Source organism: Alosa alosa, chromosome 1, assembly GCF_017589495.1.
Source record: "Alosa alosa isolate M-15738 ecotype Scorff River chromosome 1, AALO_Geno_1.1, whole genome shotgun sequence".
NCBI classification, from domain to species: domain Eukaryota; kingdom Metazoa; phylum Chordata; class Actinopteri; order Clupeiformes; family Clupeidae; genus Alosa; species Alosa alosa.
The window spans coordinates 38,656,157-38,674,340 of NC_063189.1; the positions used below are offsets into that span (position 1 = coordinate 38,656,157).

General features: G+C 40.2%; 3 protein-coding genes across 4 annotated transcripts in view; all 3 read left to right on the plus strand.

The window, feature by feature from the left end:
• The first annotated feature begins 43 nt into the window (after nt 1-43).
• zgc:113691 (uncharacterized protein LOC503529 homolog) lies at nt 44-1,390 on the plus strand. Its single transcript, XM_048251159.1, has one exon. The coding sequence runs from the start codon at nt 231-233 to the stop codon at nt 978-980; it is 750 nt and encodes a 249-aa protein (XP_048107116.1). The 5' UTR covers nt 44-230; the 3' UTR covers nt 981-1,390.
• Nucleotides 1,391-1,488: 98 nt separating this feature from the next.
• Nucleotides 1,489-10,412, plus strand: ndc1 (NDC1 transmembrane nucleoporin). The gene is made up of 17 exons (XM_048251363.1): nt 1,489-1,641; nt 2,200-2,320; nt 2,415-2,516; nt 2,615-2,789; nt 2,947-3,079; nt 3,290-3,398; nt 3,982-4,193; nt 4,332-4,424; nt 4,547-4,628; nt 5,516-5,680; nt 6,065-6,328; nt 6,533-6,657; nt 6,794-6,844; nt 7,867-7,930; nt 8,233-8,333; nt 9,748-9,908; nt 10,061-10,412. Exons 1-17 carry the CDS (start codon nt 1,603-1,605, stop codon nt 10,122-10,124), a joined length of 2,061 nt encoding a protein of 686 aa, XP_048107320.1. The 5' UTR covers nt 1,489-1,602; the 3' UTR covers nt 10,125-10,412.
• A 55-nt stretch (nt 10,413-10,467) lies between these two features.
• LOC125299480 (zinc finger protein GLIS1) overlaps nt 10,468-18,184 on the plus strand; it is a 32,407-nt gene continuing 24,690 nt past the window's right edge. For both annotated transcript variants that reach the window (XM_048250768.1, XM_048250774.1), the window contains exon 1: nt 10,468-11,599. The gene's annotated coding sequence lies outside the window, so the exon portion shown is untranslated. The remainder of the gene's footprint in view (nt 11,600-18,184) is intronic.

Genomic DNA, 18,184 nt, shown 5'->3' on the forward strand with positions numbered 1-18,184 from the left:
CAGTTCCTTTGTAACCGTTTTGTTGCAGAATACTCTACTGGAAAGGGTGACTTGTATTTGGACGTCAAGCTCACCTTCTGGAGTTGTCCCATGTTATACTATTATGTGCCTTTCAGGAGTTGTCTCGTGCCCTAATAATATGTGCTTGGCATGATTGAGGAATCGTAAATTCTACAACTGTAGCCTACCATGTGGTCTATGCTGTCGTTTTGACATAAGACTGTGACACGATGGCATCAAACGGCAAAGTGGAAAAAGTCTCCAAGTACGAAACATTGAGACTTCTGGAAAAATGCAAGAAAGAAAGAGACGATGCGATACACCGGGAAAGCGTGATGAGAGAAAAGCTGAGACAGTACGATTCAAGAATGAGGTCAACAGAGACGCTGAAACAGAAATTGAAGACATTGACTTTGGATAATAAAGAATTGCGGAAACAGGTCAAGATTCTTCGAGCTGAAATTGGCTTGGAATCTAGCCCAAAGTTTCAGGGCAAAACCACACGGGATTTAATAAATGACTTACATGAGAAGGACCGCGAATGCAATTCTTTAGTTGAGAAAGCAGGTAAACTAAGCTTGACAATAGATGAGCTTACATCAGAGTTGGCAAACACAGTGACTTCAAAAACGCTGTTAGAGGATCAGGTACAATCATTACAACAAAACTTGAAAGACATGACCAATAATCAGCGACGTTTGCTGAAACTATGGGAGGACAAGAAGGTTCAGCGCGAGCAGCTTACTCTACCCGCAATTCCCCAAAGACCTGGACAAAAAACATCAATGCACAAAGCGGTTCAAACCGACATGTCTATTAATTCTACACAGAAACTACCCACCAGTGCATTTGAAACAAAGACGTTCCGAAGAGAGACTGAGAGGATTGTCAAAGGACTTGATAAACGCAGTATAACCGCACTTTCAAATGGAAATCATCTACGCGAAAAGGCCGCATTAGTTCAACATGATACAAAGTAAAATTGAAAGTGGAAAAGGAGCCAACGTTAACTTTCCATTAATCATGGACTCTGTAACTTAGCCTTTTCCTTGCGACACTTTGAAGAAACTGCGTTTTTGAGACGATTGTTTCGATGTATTTTTTACATCTTTTAATTTAACCTTGCCTTACAACTAATCCAATCCTAGAACGATTTTATTAACAATGTGTTAATTTAATTTATTTGGCTGAAGTTACATTTCATTCATGGAACCGCGAGCAATCACCATTTATCTAGTCAAGTCCACTCCGCCAGCCTCTCCGGTGTGTTTAGGTAGCTAGTCTGTATGAGCGAGCGAGGTTCATTTTTAAAAGCATCGTTAGGGCTTTATATAGATTTACAGTGTAACGTTGAATTCTGCTTATTTCTGTATATACCAAAAATGTGTGACACGGATATTATACTTATTTTAATAAAGTGATTTGTGTAATTATTCTAAATGTATGCGTCAGGCAGTGAATCAGACGGCTATTGTGAAGGGGCTTAGAGGTCCTTGGAATTCATGTGGCGCGATCTGGAAAAATTGACAAAAAATATTTGCTTGTCAGGTAGCTAACGAATTTGTCCAAAGGTATACCGGGGAGTTCATATGGACATGAACAATGTTTTCTTTAAAACACAGCTGTTGGTTTATTCGTAAGGTAAGTGTGTATTTACATTTAATGTTAATGTTTGAACTTCCTCGTTTGTTGTGAATTGGCTACCGTGAACGTGAGGTTTTCAACGAAGGTAACGCTAGCGTTAAATTTATAAGTTAACAGACCTTGCACTCACTTCAGCGTTATGTAAAACAAAGCAATATTTCGCTATACGTATTGACATGACACCCCAAATGTGTCCTCTTTGTGGCCTGACGTCAAGTGGATTTAGTAACTAAATGTTGAACAACAAGAAGTGGATTTTTTTTAACTAAATGTTGAACAAGCATGTTATGAATTTCATTATAACGTCTACGATAGATGATTGACGTTAACCTTTGCAGCTTTTGTTAGTTTAGCATAGATTACGTGTTTTATGGATAAAGATGCCTTTTAAAATCTTTAACCTAATGTTTTAATGGCAGTTGAAGTGCCTCAAAAACGGTTTATTGTAACGTTTAATGCGTGATAAGTCTCCAAGTTGCCTAGATGTGATCAAATACATGCCATTAAAGTGACATATATGTACAGCATCTGATCTGTAATACCTGAAATTTATAGGTGGTATGTTGGAGAGCTGTAGCCAGCATTGCTTGGTCTGTGCTGCTGTTGCCAGTCACCACAGCTATTTTTGTGTTCTTGAGTAGATTCAGTCTACTCCATCCGATTCAGTGGATATCGGGTAAGTACATGAGATGTGTATATTTCTATTTTGTATGCGTCACCCTTTTTCACTTTGGGCCCCCCCCAAATAATGTACATCTTTGTTATGCTAGATTCACTTGCTCTTCTGACTGCTTCAAGTACCATTTTCTCTATCGTTCTACTCTCTGGAGTTGTGTTGGTGATTGGGTTTTTCAGCCTCGAATCTTACACAGGTAAGATGGATAGTTGAGGAAATGAACGTGAGCATTTTACGATGCCATTTACTTCTTAATCAGGATGGATCTCACACAGATTTCCTCTGCTTTTGCAGTTGTCCCTTCCATCCCTTGCACAAGGATTGCCCTTTTGGGGAAGGTGCTCCACCCTCGGCAATGTATACACTCTGTTGTGCACGCAGCGGTGGGGATGCTGGTGTCTTGGTGTGCCGCTATCACCATTGGGGACAGGTACCGAGCCTTGGGCTCCCCCTGCCTTCAGTCCGAGAGGTAAGACACTCACAGTAAGAGGGGATGGTTGAACTGTAATCATGCTGATTATTTTTATCCGAAATTCAAAATTCTTTTTAACAGCGCTGATTTCTCTATGTATTCGAGTGTGTTGATATTTTATAGACACTCCCTGTATCTTTTCCTGTATTCACAGTAAAGATGCTGGCCAGATGTGTCTGAATGAGTACCATCTGCTCCTGTTGCTGTCTGGAGCCTTTATGGGATACAGCCACAGTCTCCTTGGGGTTGTACACAACATGAATTATGTGTCTTTCCCTGCCATACAGGTACACATCGATATTAAACAATCATACTTATTGGAATGAATCTGGTCAGAGTGACTACATTATACAGTTTGTGTTGCAGACACGAGTTAAATGCTATGTTTAGTACCGTGTTGAATGCCCCATTTGAAACTGATAGCTGCTGCCAGTTAAGATTGTTTGTTTGTTTGTTTGTTTGTTTGTTTGTTTGTTTGTTTGTCTGTTTTCCCCTAGCAATATAAATACCTGCGTTTCAAAGGCTCCCTGTCTCTTGTGGTGAAATGCAGTGCTGTGCAATCCATGTATGCACTTAGGAATTACTTAGTTCTATACTTCTTTTTTGGTAAGACAGTTTTAATTAATTTTCCTGTCATAAAAAACGATTTCATAATCGATCTATGCCATTAAAATTATCTCTCTTCTCTCAGGATATGCACCTCTCAACAGGAAGATGGATCTGATAACTATATATATATATATATATATATATATATATATATATATATGGGTATATATATATATATATATATATATTATACACATATATATTATATTGTACATATATTTAGTCATTTGTGCGTGTGTGTGTGTGTTGCTTTACCTACTACTATCAAATATAAAAGTTCGTAAGGTAAGTTATTTGCATTTAATATTAATGTTTGAACTTCCTCGTTTGTTGTGAATTGGCTGACGTGAATGTGAGGTGTTCATCGAAGGTAACGCTAGCGTTATAAGTTAACAGACCTTGCACTCACTTCAGCGTTATGTAAAACAAAGCAATATTTCGCTATATGGATTGATATGACACCCAAAATGTGCGCATCGTGCCTAACAACGCCCCTTAGCTGTTGTAGAATCAGTGTAACCTCTCGGGGCTTATTGCTCAAATAACTGATTGGTTGCTTTTGCAGCACATAGCCCCCCAGTACTAATGCCAGTGCTTTATTTTTCCCCTCTGTGCATGACCGCTATTGATTCTTCAGCTCCATTGTTTTTCTGGTGCAGGTCTCTTCACGCTCTGGACACTCTGGCTGGACTGCTGGACTTTTCTTTGCTGTACCATCTGTGGATTGCTGGGACATTCCTGCTGCTAACCTGGTACATTACCGTCCTGCTCTTCAGGATCTATGTCTCAGAGGTATTGGACATTTCAAGTAAAAACTTAAATAAGACTAGACTAGACTTTAAATAGACTATAGAAAAAAATATATCTTCTTTTAAAGGTTATGATTATAAGCTCCTTATGTTTTTATTATGTTTTTCCACGCCTCCCAAGATGCACAGTTTTCCAGTCCAGCCTTCGTTTGCGGAGGAAGCTGATGGCTGTCTGCCCAAAGTCTTACTCTGCAAAGAGCCAGCCATCATGAAGGTAATGAGAGACCCATATCGGATATTGTTTTATGTATATTATTTCCAGTAATTGTTACTGCATTGTTACTGATGTGTGTGTGTGTGTGTGTGTGTGTGTGTGTGTGTGTGTGTGTGTTTCAGTTCTTAGCCTTGCAAGACCTGGCTCTTCTGTCCCAGCACTCAGTCATGAGGAGGCTGGAGGTGTTCAGTCTTAGTCAGCCAGGTGTGTGGTCAGCTTAGCTGAGCTAGCATTCAAGCTCCTGTTATTCACATATTCAAAAACATGGACAGGACATAGAAAGTAACCAATATACAGGAGACATACTGAAAAACTTACTTTAAGGTACCTAGGGCTCCAAACACACATGCACAGAGCAAAATTGTGTTTGTATTAGGGCTGTCAATCGATTAAAAAAAATAATCGAATTAATTACATACTCTGTGATTAATTAATCTAAATTAATCGCATATATATTTTTTGCTGTGACAGTATTTTAAATATTTAAATTCAAATGAATCATTGAATAATCAGCATTAGTGACATTAAAGTTCATAAACTCTTTTATTATTATTTTCACTGTTCAAATAATGGCCATAATAATCTATGATATGACCTAATATGCTGAGGAAATCAATTCAAAAGTGGAAGAAGTTTTTTTTCACATACAAGGCATTTCAGGCCACAGAAATGACCTAAAATAAACACTTCCCTGAATGTCAACACTATTTCTTAGCATTGATGTGCGACTTTAAAGTTGATGAACTCCGGTGATATGCAAATTCCTTGCTGCAGACATTGCAGAGGGCTTTATTTTAATCAACATTTTATTTTTTATCAACATCAGGCCGTTTTTTAAAAGTAAATGTTCCAATTTAATGATCTAGGCAGCACATTTTCTTCTCTCTCCTTTATTTTACAGTCTAATGGTTACTGACTAGAATGTCTCGGGGTCAAAGGTCACACGGAATCAATTAATCTGCGTTTGTTATTTTTTTTCTCAAATTAATTAATCGAAATTAATCAGTTATTTTGACAGCCCTAGTTTGTATTGAAATGAATGAAGCAAAACCTTTGCTGACCCTGCTGTGGTACACCCTATGGTTTTCCAGGTGGCCACCCTCACAACTGGAATGCCATCAGTAAAGAGTGCCTGTCTCTGCTGACTGAGCTGACTCAGAGGCTGGTGGCTCACCACGATGCAGTAGCCTCCAATGGCCGTGCCAAGTCCCAGTCCAGCAGCAGCACCGAGACCAAGTCTGGATCGTGGGGCTCAGGTATAGAGTTTAGTGACTGCCATTTAGGTTGTGTATGAGTTTAGTTCGTTTTGTAATTGTACATCTTTTTCAATTATGGTGTGTGGAGAAAATCAAGTCCTCTTCTTACTACTAAATTAGGGATTATTGTCTTCCATCTGGGTGCGGTGGTTACATTGCAAGCCTAACCTAACACCAGCAGCATTAGTATTGAGATGTTCAAGATGAGGAAGTTTCTATGTAAACCCTGCCGGTTGAAAAAGCTAGGCTGGCTATTCCGGCCTTGTGCTTGTATGAAAAACCTACAGGTTGCAGGAGCTGGACTGGCTATTCCTGCAGGTTGAAAGAGCTAGACTGGCTATTCCTGCCATGCGCAGCTTGTTCACTCTCTGCTCTGACTTGCAGTGTCATCGGGGGCCACGGACCTTCCAAAGACGCCTCTTCCCAGCCACATCCTGAAGACCCCGGGCTCCGTGTTCCTGCGCTCCTCCGTGGGGACGCTGCACAGCCCCCTGACTGCCCCCTTCACCCCCGACCTGGACAGCCCCTTTTCTTCCCCTTCCATCCGGCGTCTGACCGCACCCCAGGAGCCCAGCTCACCCTGGTTCGGCACCGTGCAGAGCCCCCATGTCATGAGGAGGGGTCCCAAGCTCTGGAGCGCCTCAACAGGTCAGTTACAGCCCGGCAAATACCTTTGGACCATTTCTTAACTTTTAAGAATAAATACCTGTCCTGAGCTCACTGCTGCACTCTATTACTCTGTACAGAGAGATTCATTATTAGTCAAATTGCTTATCTTAGACTAGCTGTCTTCCTCCTGCATTGATTGATTTACCAATTGATGGATTGTTTGTTTGTTTCTTTCTTTCTCAGATTCTCAGAGTAATGGCAGCACCATTGCCAGTCCTGCTCCTGCTGCTGCTCCTGGCCCCAGTCCCCCTCCAGCCGATCACAAACCCAGTTTCCTCTCCCAGTGGCTTCAGAACCGCAAGGAACAGGTACTATGCCCAGACTCCTCAGCACTCACCCCCATACATAAATAAATACATACATACATATGCTACACACCTCAGCTGATCAGCTGTACGTTTGCTTTAATTTTGTTTCTTCCGCTTTTGAAATTGTCCCGTTAAGGTGAAAGGTTTCATGGCAAAGAGGGTGCTGGTTATGTATTTATTTAACAAGGTAAGGTTGGGTAGGTTGCATGTGTGTGCACCCTGGGAATAGGACGGGGTGGTGGAGGCACACACATTCAGTTTTGCATGCTCCACTGCCCATAGCTCCGATGAATGGAATCCATGCACTACTGTCGTCGTCCATATACGATCGTCTCCGTTTATCCCGACTGGTTTCAGTGTGTTTGCATGCGGGGGATTGGTGTGGAGTAGATTAATGCTCAGAGGGTGCGTTCGTTTGATCCTGTCGTGTCTGTGTTTTACCGAACTGTTTGATGTGTAGAAATAGAATGTGGTGCAAACCCCTAGAGCTCTAGGTTTGTGCCAGAACTAAAAATGACCTATAAAATGCCAAATAATTTGTACCTTATCCCATATCAATTTTTTTTGCCAAAGTTGAGGCACAGTAATTGATAGGGGCTGTTATTTAATTATACCTGTCAACAACCGCTTGAACATTTGAATGCTGGCATGAATTTAGGGCCTTTAATGCAGTTCATTATTACTGGTACTCTAATCAATAATTAATAATAATATCACATCATTAGTTTCTAGACATCTGTTCACCTGGGTTCTTAATGGCACCTAAGGGTGATGGTGGTGTTTTTGTTTTTTCTGGGTTAGCCTATTTCTGAGCTAGATTTGTATTCCCTCAATATTTTTGCAGTCCAATGCAATGGTTTTGCTTTCCCATTTAAACCTAAGCGCTGCAGGACTATTACAAGGTAATGCAAAACTATTGTGTGGGAACACAAATCTATTGTTAGGGGATGAGGGGGCATTGTGAGGGAATGCAAACGCATAGTGGGTGAATGCTAATACTAGAAGAGCTGTTGCTAAAAGATCACCACCGCAACTCTTCGAGGGCACAATCACCTGAATCATTAAACTTCTTAAACATGAGTAAGTTATAACAGATTTTAATAGCAACAGATCTTTTAGAATCTTTGAAAATGCCCTTTTTCACCTCAAATCATGGCTTTACTGTGTATCTTATGGTTTTTTTTTTCTCTCCATTTGTTTGTTTTGCAGCTTCCAGAGGCAACGAGCCAAGCTTTGTTTGCCGACAGCCAAGCTCACATTTGGGCTTTAGAAGGTTTGAGGGGCCATTTGTAACTTGATCACATAGTTTATCTTCCTCAGCGTTGGTTTAAATGAAAAGTAAGACTTGAGTGATAGCGTTGGGTTCACGTTTGGAGTAATTTGAAACGGCTTGAAGGTCCTGCCCTGTCAACCAGCATGGAAAAACTGCCAGGGTTCGCAAATAGTGTGTGGACTTTTTCACAATGAGCCTGTCAGCGTATTTATGTCCACTGGGATTTTGGGGTATTCATTTTGGTGGAATTCTGCCAATTTGTTGGGTAGTTATTGTGTATTGTGTTGATCTTCTAATGTCAGGGTTGTCCCACCTGGTGGTGGCGTCCTATTCAGAGGATCGCTTCGGGGTTGTGCAGACTACACTACCAAGTATTCTTAGCACCATGCTGGTGCTGCAAGAGGTAAGGGTCTGAAGCATTACCTTCTATTGGCATTTAAACATTAAAACAGCAGGACTCCACATCAGCAGGTGGAAGGAGTTTCCAGGCTACAGGGTTCCCAGTGGTCATGGAAAACCTGGAGAAGTCATGCCATTGTAAAATCCCATTCTCCAGGCCTGGAGAAATTATGGATTTCTGCAAATTCATTGAAAGTTTAAAAAAAGTCATGAAATTTAATTTAGTCATACCAGGGACGTAGGTATGAGCTGGCATACATGCCACAGAAGTTCTTCATAGATATAGAATGGTGGAGGAGAAAACACCTTTTTTCCATTCTTGTTGTTTAACCTTTTACTACAAGCTTCACGAAATTCTGTCTTGGTTTAGTGATTAATGTAGGGCAAAATCCCTACAGATTGTATGTATGCATGCTTTATAGAGCCCGACCGATATGGGATTTTTAAAGACCAATACCGACCGTCCTCATTTTGAGGTAAACTCTCCTTTGACTTATATTTCCATTTTGCTGCTCTGCCGCTCTTGCACTTTCTATAGCTGAAATTGAACCATTTTAACTTTGATAAAAATAGCTATAATTTAACTTTGCTGTAAATTATAGCAATTTTGCACTGAGCCCAGCAGCAAGCACAACACAAATCTTTGGGCCATTCACTTAACCCAGTGCAACCTAGCAGCGAGTGCAGTGCATGGCACCTCCTATATGTAAGCCCCTTATGTGCGACCACAGAGAATGCTTTGTTTTTTTTATCATTAATCGTCGCTACTTATTAGCCTCATTTGCTCAAGGAGGGCACTCTACCTAGGTCTGGAAAGAGGGCTAGAATAGACAAACGATGGCTATTAGCTGACGCTATGGTTGTGGCTAACTACCTTAGCTACATGGTCAGAAAATGTATGGAATGACAGCCGAAAGAGAAAGTTATAGTGCTGGTAAGCTGCTCAGTGTAACACATTTATGTTTCACAAATACACCAACAATCAAGTAAGCCTCCCCACTCAACCCATGCTAACATTATTTTACTGTTGGACGTAACGTTCAGCTGAAAAGACAATGCTGGAAAATTAGATGAAGAATCCCTATTTGGCTTTCCTTTACTACATTTAAAATAATTATCGGTTATAAACACCGATACTGATAGATCCGCAAATAGCTAATATCGATACACCGATTTATCAGTCAGGCTCAAATGCTTTAGTTTTGTGACGGTAACATTTCTCTTTGTTTTGGATGGCAATAAGCATTTTGGCCTATATCTCAGCTTCAACTGAGCAAAAACTTGTGGCTACAGGCTACACAGAACAGTCTGAATATAGAGAATCCACACAATAGAGATCAACTAACTGTTCTTCTTGTTCACTGACTGTCCCGCTCACTAATTTCTTGTTTGTTTCTTTGTTTGTTTTTTAACTTTAGGCAGTGGACAGACACTTCAAGCTGCCCCACGCATCTAGCAAGCCTCTGAGGTCCACCTGCAGCATGGGAGAGTCCACCTACAAGACCCTGCGCTTTGCTATGAGGGCTGCACTCAAAACCGCCATATACAGGATAACCAACACCTTTGGGGAGCACTTACAGTAAGCCAAGTTGTCACAACAACGACCATATTTAGTACCACGTAGTTCTCAACCAACCAACTGTTGTAACCATTTGAAAAGTTTTTTTTTCTTTCAGTTTTTAGTGGTAAAATTTCATTGAACCGGTCCTAATTGTACTTCCTTTTTTGTAGTGCTGTGCAGATGTCCACTGATCACAGAAAAAGGCTGCAGCAGTTCCTCGAGTACAAAGAATAAGATGGACTCCATGGGATTCCCATGCCTATCTGTCTGGGACCTCTGTGCTTTGTGGCCACAACTATGTCTGTCTGTCTGTCTGTCTGTTTGCTGGCCCACACACAAATGTGGTTATCAATTTTGCACCGATGCATGGTATCAGTGAGAAGCACAGACAACTTGATGAATTACAAATCACACAGGAGGCTGTCTGAGTAGTCCTTTGCTCCTGCTGTGGGACACTGTACCCTCTGCCTTCACAGCTAATGAAACATTTAGGACTCGCTGGTCAGCTAACTGGCAGCACAAGAAGACCCTCAATCATGAGCAAGAGACAGTTCCAACAAGAAGATTGGTTGCCCCTTTTTCATTTTCCTTTATTAGTATTTAATAAGAAAGGTGAAATGTACACATTAGACTGAAATGATGTGTCTCACATGTGTTTTGATTCAAACCAGCTAAAAAGAATGGCAAAGCTTCAACAGTTTATGTACCTTAACATTCTCTTTGACATGCTTGTTGTGTAACCTGTTTGTTGAAGCCCGTGCTGTGTTTAATTTCATTTGATTAAGAATTAATCCACAGGTGAAGAGTGGTATTGTTTTGCCTGTTCTTGAAAGCATCTTCCTTGTTAAGTGCCCTTCTTGTTCAGACCATAGATGTCACCAGAGGTCTTGTGTTTTCTCACCTGTTTCCTGAATGGTTGCTGGTTTTCATAAGGGGTTTGTGGTCTTTCACCCTTTAGTAAATGCAATCAGAGATCACACATTTGTGGCACATTATGAGTGAATACTGCAGCTTGGAGGACACACTGTTTGTAGTTTGAAGTTAATAAATAGCTTTGTACTTGTATAAAATGCACATTTGCAGCAATCTCCTACTATTATAACACAAATATTTTGTTAATTTGACCACTGTACTGATTCTCATACCACGTACCCTTTGGCCATTTATTTACAGTGTGCGGTAGGGGTCGCTGTTGAAATATAAACCTAATTTGCTGTAGTCAGCACACGCTCAGGGAGCTGTCTCAAATGTATGCTCTAGTCTATCACACTGTCATAACAGTGAAAAGAAGTACAGTAGTCTACTTTTTTAAGTTGGTGTGCTGTAGAGGGATCATTGGTGGCAGTGGACAACTTTTGGGATGTGTGTGCAGTCTTTTGAGGACTTCTGAAGAGATGGAACGCTGATAAGATTTAAATGTTGGCCTATGCATCGCTCTTCAGGGGGTTGAAAGTCATGTGCACAACATCGGTACATTTATGGTTAAGTGCTAGGAAGACAGTGAGGTAGCATAATGTCAGATACACTGTGTTAATTTATGGGGTCCACGTCTAGGCAATTTGAGCTTTAAAATCTGAAACACATCCCACCTTCGAAGGGGGAGGAGGTGGAGGTTTGGGAGATCCGACTGCACGCAAAGAGATGCACAAGACCGAGAAACATGGTGCAGTCTTTGCATTGGCATACAATCAACTTCATGTGATTTTTCGGTAAGTGGCAATTCAACAGTTTAACAGAGTTGTTTCTTTGGAAAAACAAATATGTGCAATGGGCTACCTTTAAACTGTGCTTCGTGGTGTGTCATGTCCCAGTTTCTGATGTCTTGCATTTTGAATGAAGAAAAGTTATAGCCTACACTAAATCCTGCCGTTGAGTTAAGTTCATAAATTAGCTATGTACGCTGGGAATGCCTCGTTCTGTGAATCGTAGGATACTGCTTCATTTACATTGACTGATTTTGAAGTTATTTGCTGAAAAAAAAAAAATCAGTTTACAGTTTGCTATATTGCGCAGATGTGGAAATTATATTGCATGTGTAGCCTATCAGTTATTATGACATTGGTGCCTGAATTTTTGATGGTGAAAAAATTATTTCTAAAATGTGACTATGCTGCACTTGTCATTGAAATGGTCTCAACTTAAAAAGCCATACTGATTTATCGAAACTAAACATTGGAGCACCAAAAAGCATCATCTAGGCTTGTGGTAGCCTATGATGTTGATCCTGTTATTCAAAAAGCTTCTCGTTGCACGTGGACTATGCATTTATGCTTGTCTAAAAATGAATGAGAGCATGCTTGATATAAAATGTATGTTTTGATAAATGTTGTCCCTAAGGTTTGCATAAATCCATCCCTGTAAGAGTAATAATGTAAGAGTAGTTCTATTCTGATGATAAGTGATTCTTTAGTATAACGCAGCGCCCTTTCACTCACTGGAATGGAAATCGTCACCAATGTTATTAGTCTAATTTATTGGCTTTATTATGAAGTCTTCCTAGGTCGTACAGTTTTTGCTTACAAATTTGAAAGGGGGGAAATTCATTGTTCCCCAATGTCTTCCAGTTCCCCCATCAATTCCCAGGGCTGGAGAAGCATGTGAAAATGTTCAGTGTGGAATCTGGATTGTCTATCAATTCTAAATTCTTTTTACCAGCATTAGGTTATATTTCTGGCAGGGCATTCATTTTTCATGAAAGTGTCAGGCCATTCTCCATCAGTTTAAGAATATAATGGCATGATCATATTTGGGGTCACCATAAAATGTATCTTCCGTCCTGATTCTGGTATCTGTCATACTTCAGGCTATTTTTACAGAACATTGCATTTCATTTAAGAAGATCAGCCTTGGATAACGGAAGCCTTGGGAAACAGAATTTTTCTCTGCTAAGGAACTGCCTGTGGAGAATGAGGAGGTCTCGCTCTCTTTCTCACGGTCTGTTTTAGTTTGAGGGCTTCTCGCTGTTATAAAATTGGATGTATCTTTTGGCTGTTCATTTCATTCATGAAGCAAACTGCAACTCAAATGCCAGATGCCATGTTTTCACCTACTTCATTTATCAAGCTTTATGAGTATTAGGTCTATGTCAAGGATATATCATTGTAGTAAAATTGCATCACTTCATGTAGGTGTAGGCTACTATGACCTATTGCTTGCCCTCTCTACAGGTTCCATGGTAATCTCCCTGTGTCCTTAAACAACTTATTAAGATGTATTGAGAGTTTTCACCGATGTGACCACCTGGGCAGTATCCCGGATGCACGGGCATATTGGAGGCACCCGGTGTAAAGAACTGAACTGAGTAAATGGAGTATTGTGCGCTTTGGATAGGCCCTACTTTAAGTAAATGTAGCCATGTCTAAACAACAGAAAAGCTTATCAAAACACGTCCAAGATGCAAAGGCAGATAGGGAAGGAGTTGGACCACAAGAAAAGATGTGACATTTCGAGAAATTATGGTTTATTGGCGGTGCAGATCCCTATGAGTTGACACCTGAATGAGGAATAACCGGGTTGTCATAGATCCAAGAAGAGGGAGCCAACTCGTAGGTATTTTACTCGTAGCACTAGTATGTTTTTCTGTCAATATTTGGAAGATGTTTGATTTAACTGTAAGTTATTTCTGAAAGAAAAGTTTTATTGAAATAACTCATTGTCGTGGCATGCCTGAAGTGTAGACATTATAGCATTAGCATAGAGAGGACAGAAGTCAGCATGAATGTTAAAGTCCTGAATTGAAACACCAAGCCTAATAACTAAAGAGCTATATATTAAAAAAGAATATGTGCTTTGCCTTTGTCCTGTTAAAAATCCCCAAACTTGATAACTTGATCTAATTAGATTTTTTTGGTGGACAACATGGTATTTCACATTTTTGCGAAAGCCGGTCCATATAGAGGTCAATTTGACATATTTCACTTTCTCAAGACATGCCTCTGCCGATATGTTGTGATATAAAGGTTTAAAGTTTACGATTTGATAAGCTTAATCATTGTAGGTCTTTAAGTGCACACCAAATTTCGTGAAATTTCATCAGTAGGGGGCTCTGCAATTGATACATTTCAATATCTGGTTGGACCCCGATGATCAATAAGGATTCATTTGTGGGATTAATCTATGATTCTATGATTTGGATCTGGATCTACGTGGCCCTTTTGACATGACACACTGTCACAACCATACACAGACTCAAACATAAACACAAATACACAAACACACACAACAACTCAAACTGCACGTTTACACTGCACACACACTTACACAGGTATACACACCGACGCATACACACACACACACACACACACAGTGATGCATAATAACTACTACTTCATAATAATAGAATAGAATAATAGATGTATACTTGAGAAATGTGTATCAGATGTGCATTTGGGTTTCACCAAAGTATACTTTTTGCACACTTGTCTTAGTAAAGCAGTGTGCAAACATTCGTAGAAGCACAGGCATGCATTACCACACAGGCACATGTGGTACAGTTTGGTGCAGTTCCATGTAATTTTGTTATTTTGGTTTTCTGTTCAAGCTGTTTATACAGTGTATATTGCTGTAATTCATTCTCCAACAGTCACTGAGTTACCAAGATTGAGGTTTACAAACAACTGCAGGAGTAGGTAGGGCTTGATGTTGTGCTTTGCTGTGCTTTATTTTCTTCGAGGAGCAGGTGGCAACACATTGATAAATTATAAATATTCCAGGTAACAACAGTAAGATATTGGAACATCTGTCAGTTGTATTTGTTGAACCCGTTTCCAACTCATGTTGGCAGCTGTGTGATTTGTATTGGATATTAAAATAATGAAACATTTCACCTTTTGGTCTCTTCAAAAGAGAGGGTGACATTTGTTAGTATATGCACACTTTTGTTGGGAATGCTTAATACCACCTGATAAAATTCTTCAAAGAAACAATCCTCACGAATAGCCAAACACTGCAAATAGTTGTATATTGTAACAGTAAAATACCAAGAACAGTTTGTTCCATTGCAATTATAAGGTTATCTGCATTCTGTAGTTCTGAGATATTAAGCTTCAAAGTTTTAAAATTCGACAAGTGGAACAAGCCTCTTTAGATATAATGTCCAAAAATGCATACAACTTCAAGAAACATCTCACCTCACCTTATGAAGATCACAGATATGTCAATAACTCAATTTTGACTTATAATTCTGAAGGGGATGAGTTGTTGTTAAAGAAAAGATCAGATGGATACTCAGACTAATTGACGTGATGGACGAGCATCACATGGAGGGCAGTTGCATGAGAACTGGATGGCTTGGTTAGTATAGACCACTGTGCAACCACCACTGGTCTTAATTACTGAACACAATATCCATCCCTCCACCTCACACAGATAGAACAATTGTCCATTTGTCTATGCACTAGAATGGCAATGTGAATATATTTACTATAATTAAGATCAGAGCCAAAAAAAAAGCGATCTTAGTTACAGTTGAGCAAAGTCTCATGTCATGTTGTTTTCTTCTCAAAAATGTCTCTGAATGCAGTTAGTGTGCCACAATAGACATGGACACCCATGGCGTAGGCTGAATCTATGTAATTCCATCTTTTGTTCTAATTCAGCCAGAACATTCAGCTATTGTGGTTATGCATATTGATTTAAAAAACTCAGCAAATTCCATTTCTCTCTCATTCTTGCTCACTCTCACTCACTCTCTCTCTCTCCTCAGTTTTAGGCCAGGGTCTTTGATATCGCTTTTTCTGTATTAAACCCAACAGACTGCCAGCTGTGCTGCACAGTATACTGGTTATAACACACCGACCATACTTGCCGTTTTATTGCATCTACAGTGCACCCATTTGTGTGAACCTGCATATTTTTCTTCAGTTTTGCAATACTCGCTCATGCTTCAAACCCCTGATGGTTGACAATGTTCCCAAGGCCTCACAAAGCAGGCTATAATAATGATTCTAAGCCTGCCTGTGAAGGCCTCTCGTAAACTGTCCAGTTATGGAGGTGAGGGCTGAGAAGTCCTGAGCTCTTCCTGGGTTTGGTGTCGTGCTCTGGGCCGCCTGAGCAGCAGATGATCCCTCTGTCTGGTGGTTTGGATTGGGCCACTGTCATTTCAGTGGTATTTCCTGCCATCTGTACTCTCTGCAGAGCCTGCACACAGATTTGCACTTGCGCTTGTAAATGTTAGGATCTGGAGGCACTGCGCTGTGGCTGCCTGCAGCTCTCCTCTGGTGATGACGGGGTTAGTCAGGTCCTGTGAAATGTGTTACTTCTGATGACCAAGAGTCTGACACATGCTGAGCTGTTTTAACCTTCAAGGACTTTATCTACGCATCCCTTTGGGGTATTGTGCATGTGACCAATCTAGATGGACAGACCTGCAGTGAAGACGTAAGCATGGTCTGGAAATATGTGTGTACGTGGGAGTTTTCCTGAAGAGTACCGTCATCCCAAGAAGGCTTGTGTTGTGGCTCTAATTTAAATGGCGGGCTAAGTGCAAGGCAAAATCTATTCGCTGCTTTAATGCCATGAGCAATATTCTAAGCACCAACATCAGTAGGTCAGATCAATGTTCCCACACACTACACGCTAGCTATAACTCATGTGCAAGACACCATTGACATTACATTTTGCCCGTCATTTAAATGATGCCATGAAGGTGAAGGCGTGTGCCTGATGTCATGGTGTGTAAACCGGAGTGTATCAGGCATAAGAAAAGCTACTAATGTGCTTTTGATTTTACTAAAAAAATAAACAAAATGTTTTTCCACCTCACTATAGTTAGATTAACATACAAGATGATGATTGAACCTCGAAGTTGCCATATTGCTTGTGGTTTAAATATGCCTAGTGTTTGTTAAAGAGTTTCTCCACTAAGTGCCGTATGACACTAAAAGACTTGGCGGCACGTCTACTGTGGATCGTTGTTTTAGCTGTTAGTTATACCACCTTTGAAGGTGGTTTGTGAAAGAGGGCCTTTTCTTGGAATGGTGCTGCCACGCACAGCGGGAATGCGAGGGCCTAGACTGTGCCAGAACTCACACGGGAAGCCAGAGGTTTTGGCCAGTGTTTGTTTTCGCTTTCTGTAAAATAAACGTGTTTCATTACTGTGTAAGTAAATAGAGCATGTCTGGACTTTGTTGTATCTCCGCTGTAAATTACCCTGTTTTAACACTCAGTGGTGTCTCAACACACACACTTTGGCAAAGACGTTTTTTGGCCCTTGTATATCTCGGGCCTACTGTGTGCTTCCTTAGTCCTTAGCAAAGAGCAACAGATTGACTGTCAGATTGACTTAATAAAATGAGGTCATTAACACTTCACAGATGCATTTAAACATGTATGATTAGTTGGACCAGTGTCAAACTTCAAATCATAAGCATTGAAAAGCAGCAGTTATGGAATTCAGTTGGTAATGCTGACATAGTTTGTGGAAAAGAAAACCGTAAAATCTGCATATACCTGTTTTTATTTTGTTGTACAACTTGTTCTTCCATATGGATGCCGTGGAATATTCCAGCTTTCAAAATAGCCTGTGTTTTCATATATGGGTTTTCCACACATCAGATTCTCAGTTCAAGTTGTCACCAAAGTAAGGATCTTAAGCCCCTGACTGCCACGTCAGGCATATTCCCCAGTTTCTCCATCATTCTGGTAAATTGCCTTTGCAGACTTGTCTAATGGCCCATCTGCTAACATGTAACTGACTCAGATTAAATCACCATAACAGATTAAAAGCTTTTCTTTGTGTCTACACTAGCAAAGCCGCTGTGTGATTTATGCATGTAGATATACGTATATGTTATCATATGTTTTCATTTTGAGATTTTTTAAGAATGGTATTTGGTGTTTGATGAAACTTGTTGGTCAAATTTGGTGTTCCTGTTTTTTATAATTTCAAACACTACAGTTTACCACACACCAAAAACTTTATACCTAGGGAATTAGTTTCTTACCAGTGCATCTGGTCTCTTAGCATCTTTAAATGTTTTCATATTTTAATGCTGAGTCATTAGTTTTCTTGGAAGCCTTGGTTTCCATTATGAAATCAGTTTGAATCTGGTTTGTTGCATTGTCACTGCTTCAGCAAGTTCAAGGCCAAGATATTTACTCTTGAGAGGAACACATTGCCTCTCCTGGAACTGAACAGCTGTTTTAAAGGAACTTCAATGATATCTAAAACAGAGCAGGTTTTAACAGAAAACACATGCTTTTCTTATATCAAATGGATGGCATGCTAAATACTCTTTCCCTTTCTACCCACAGTTCCACATACAGTTTATTTTCCTTTACCAAATATACAAGTA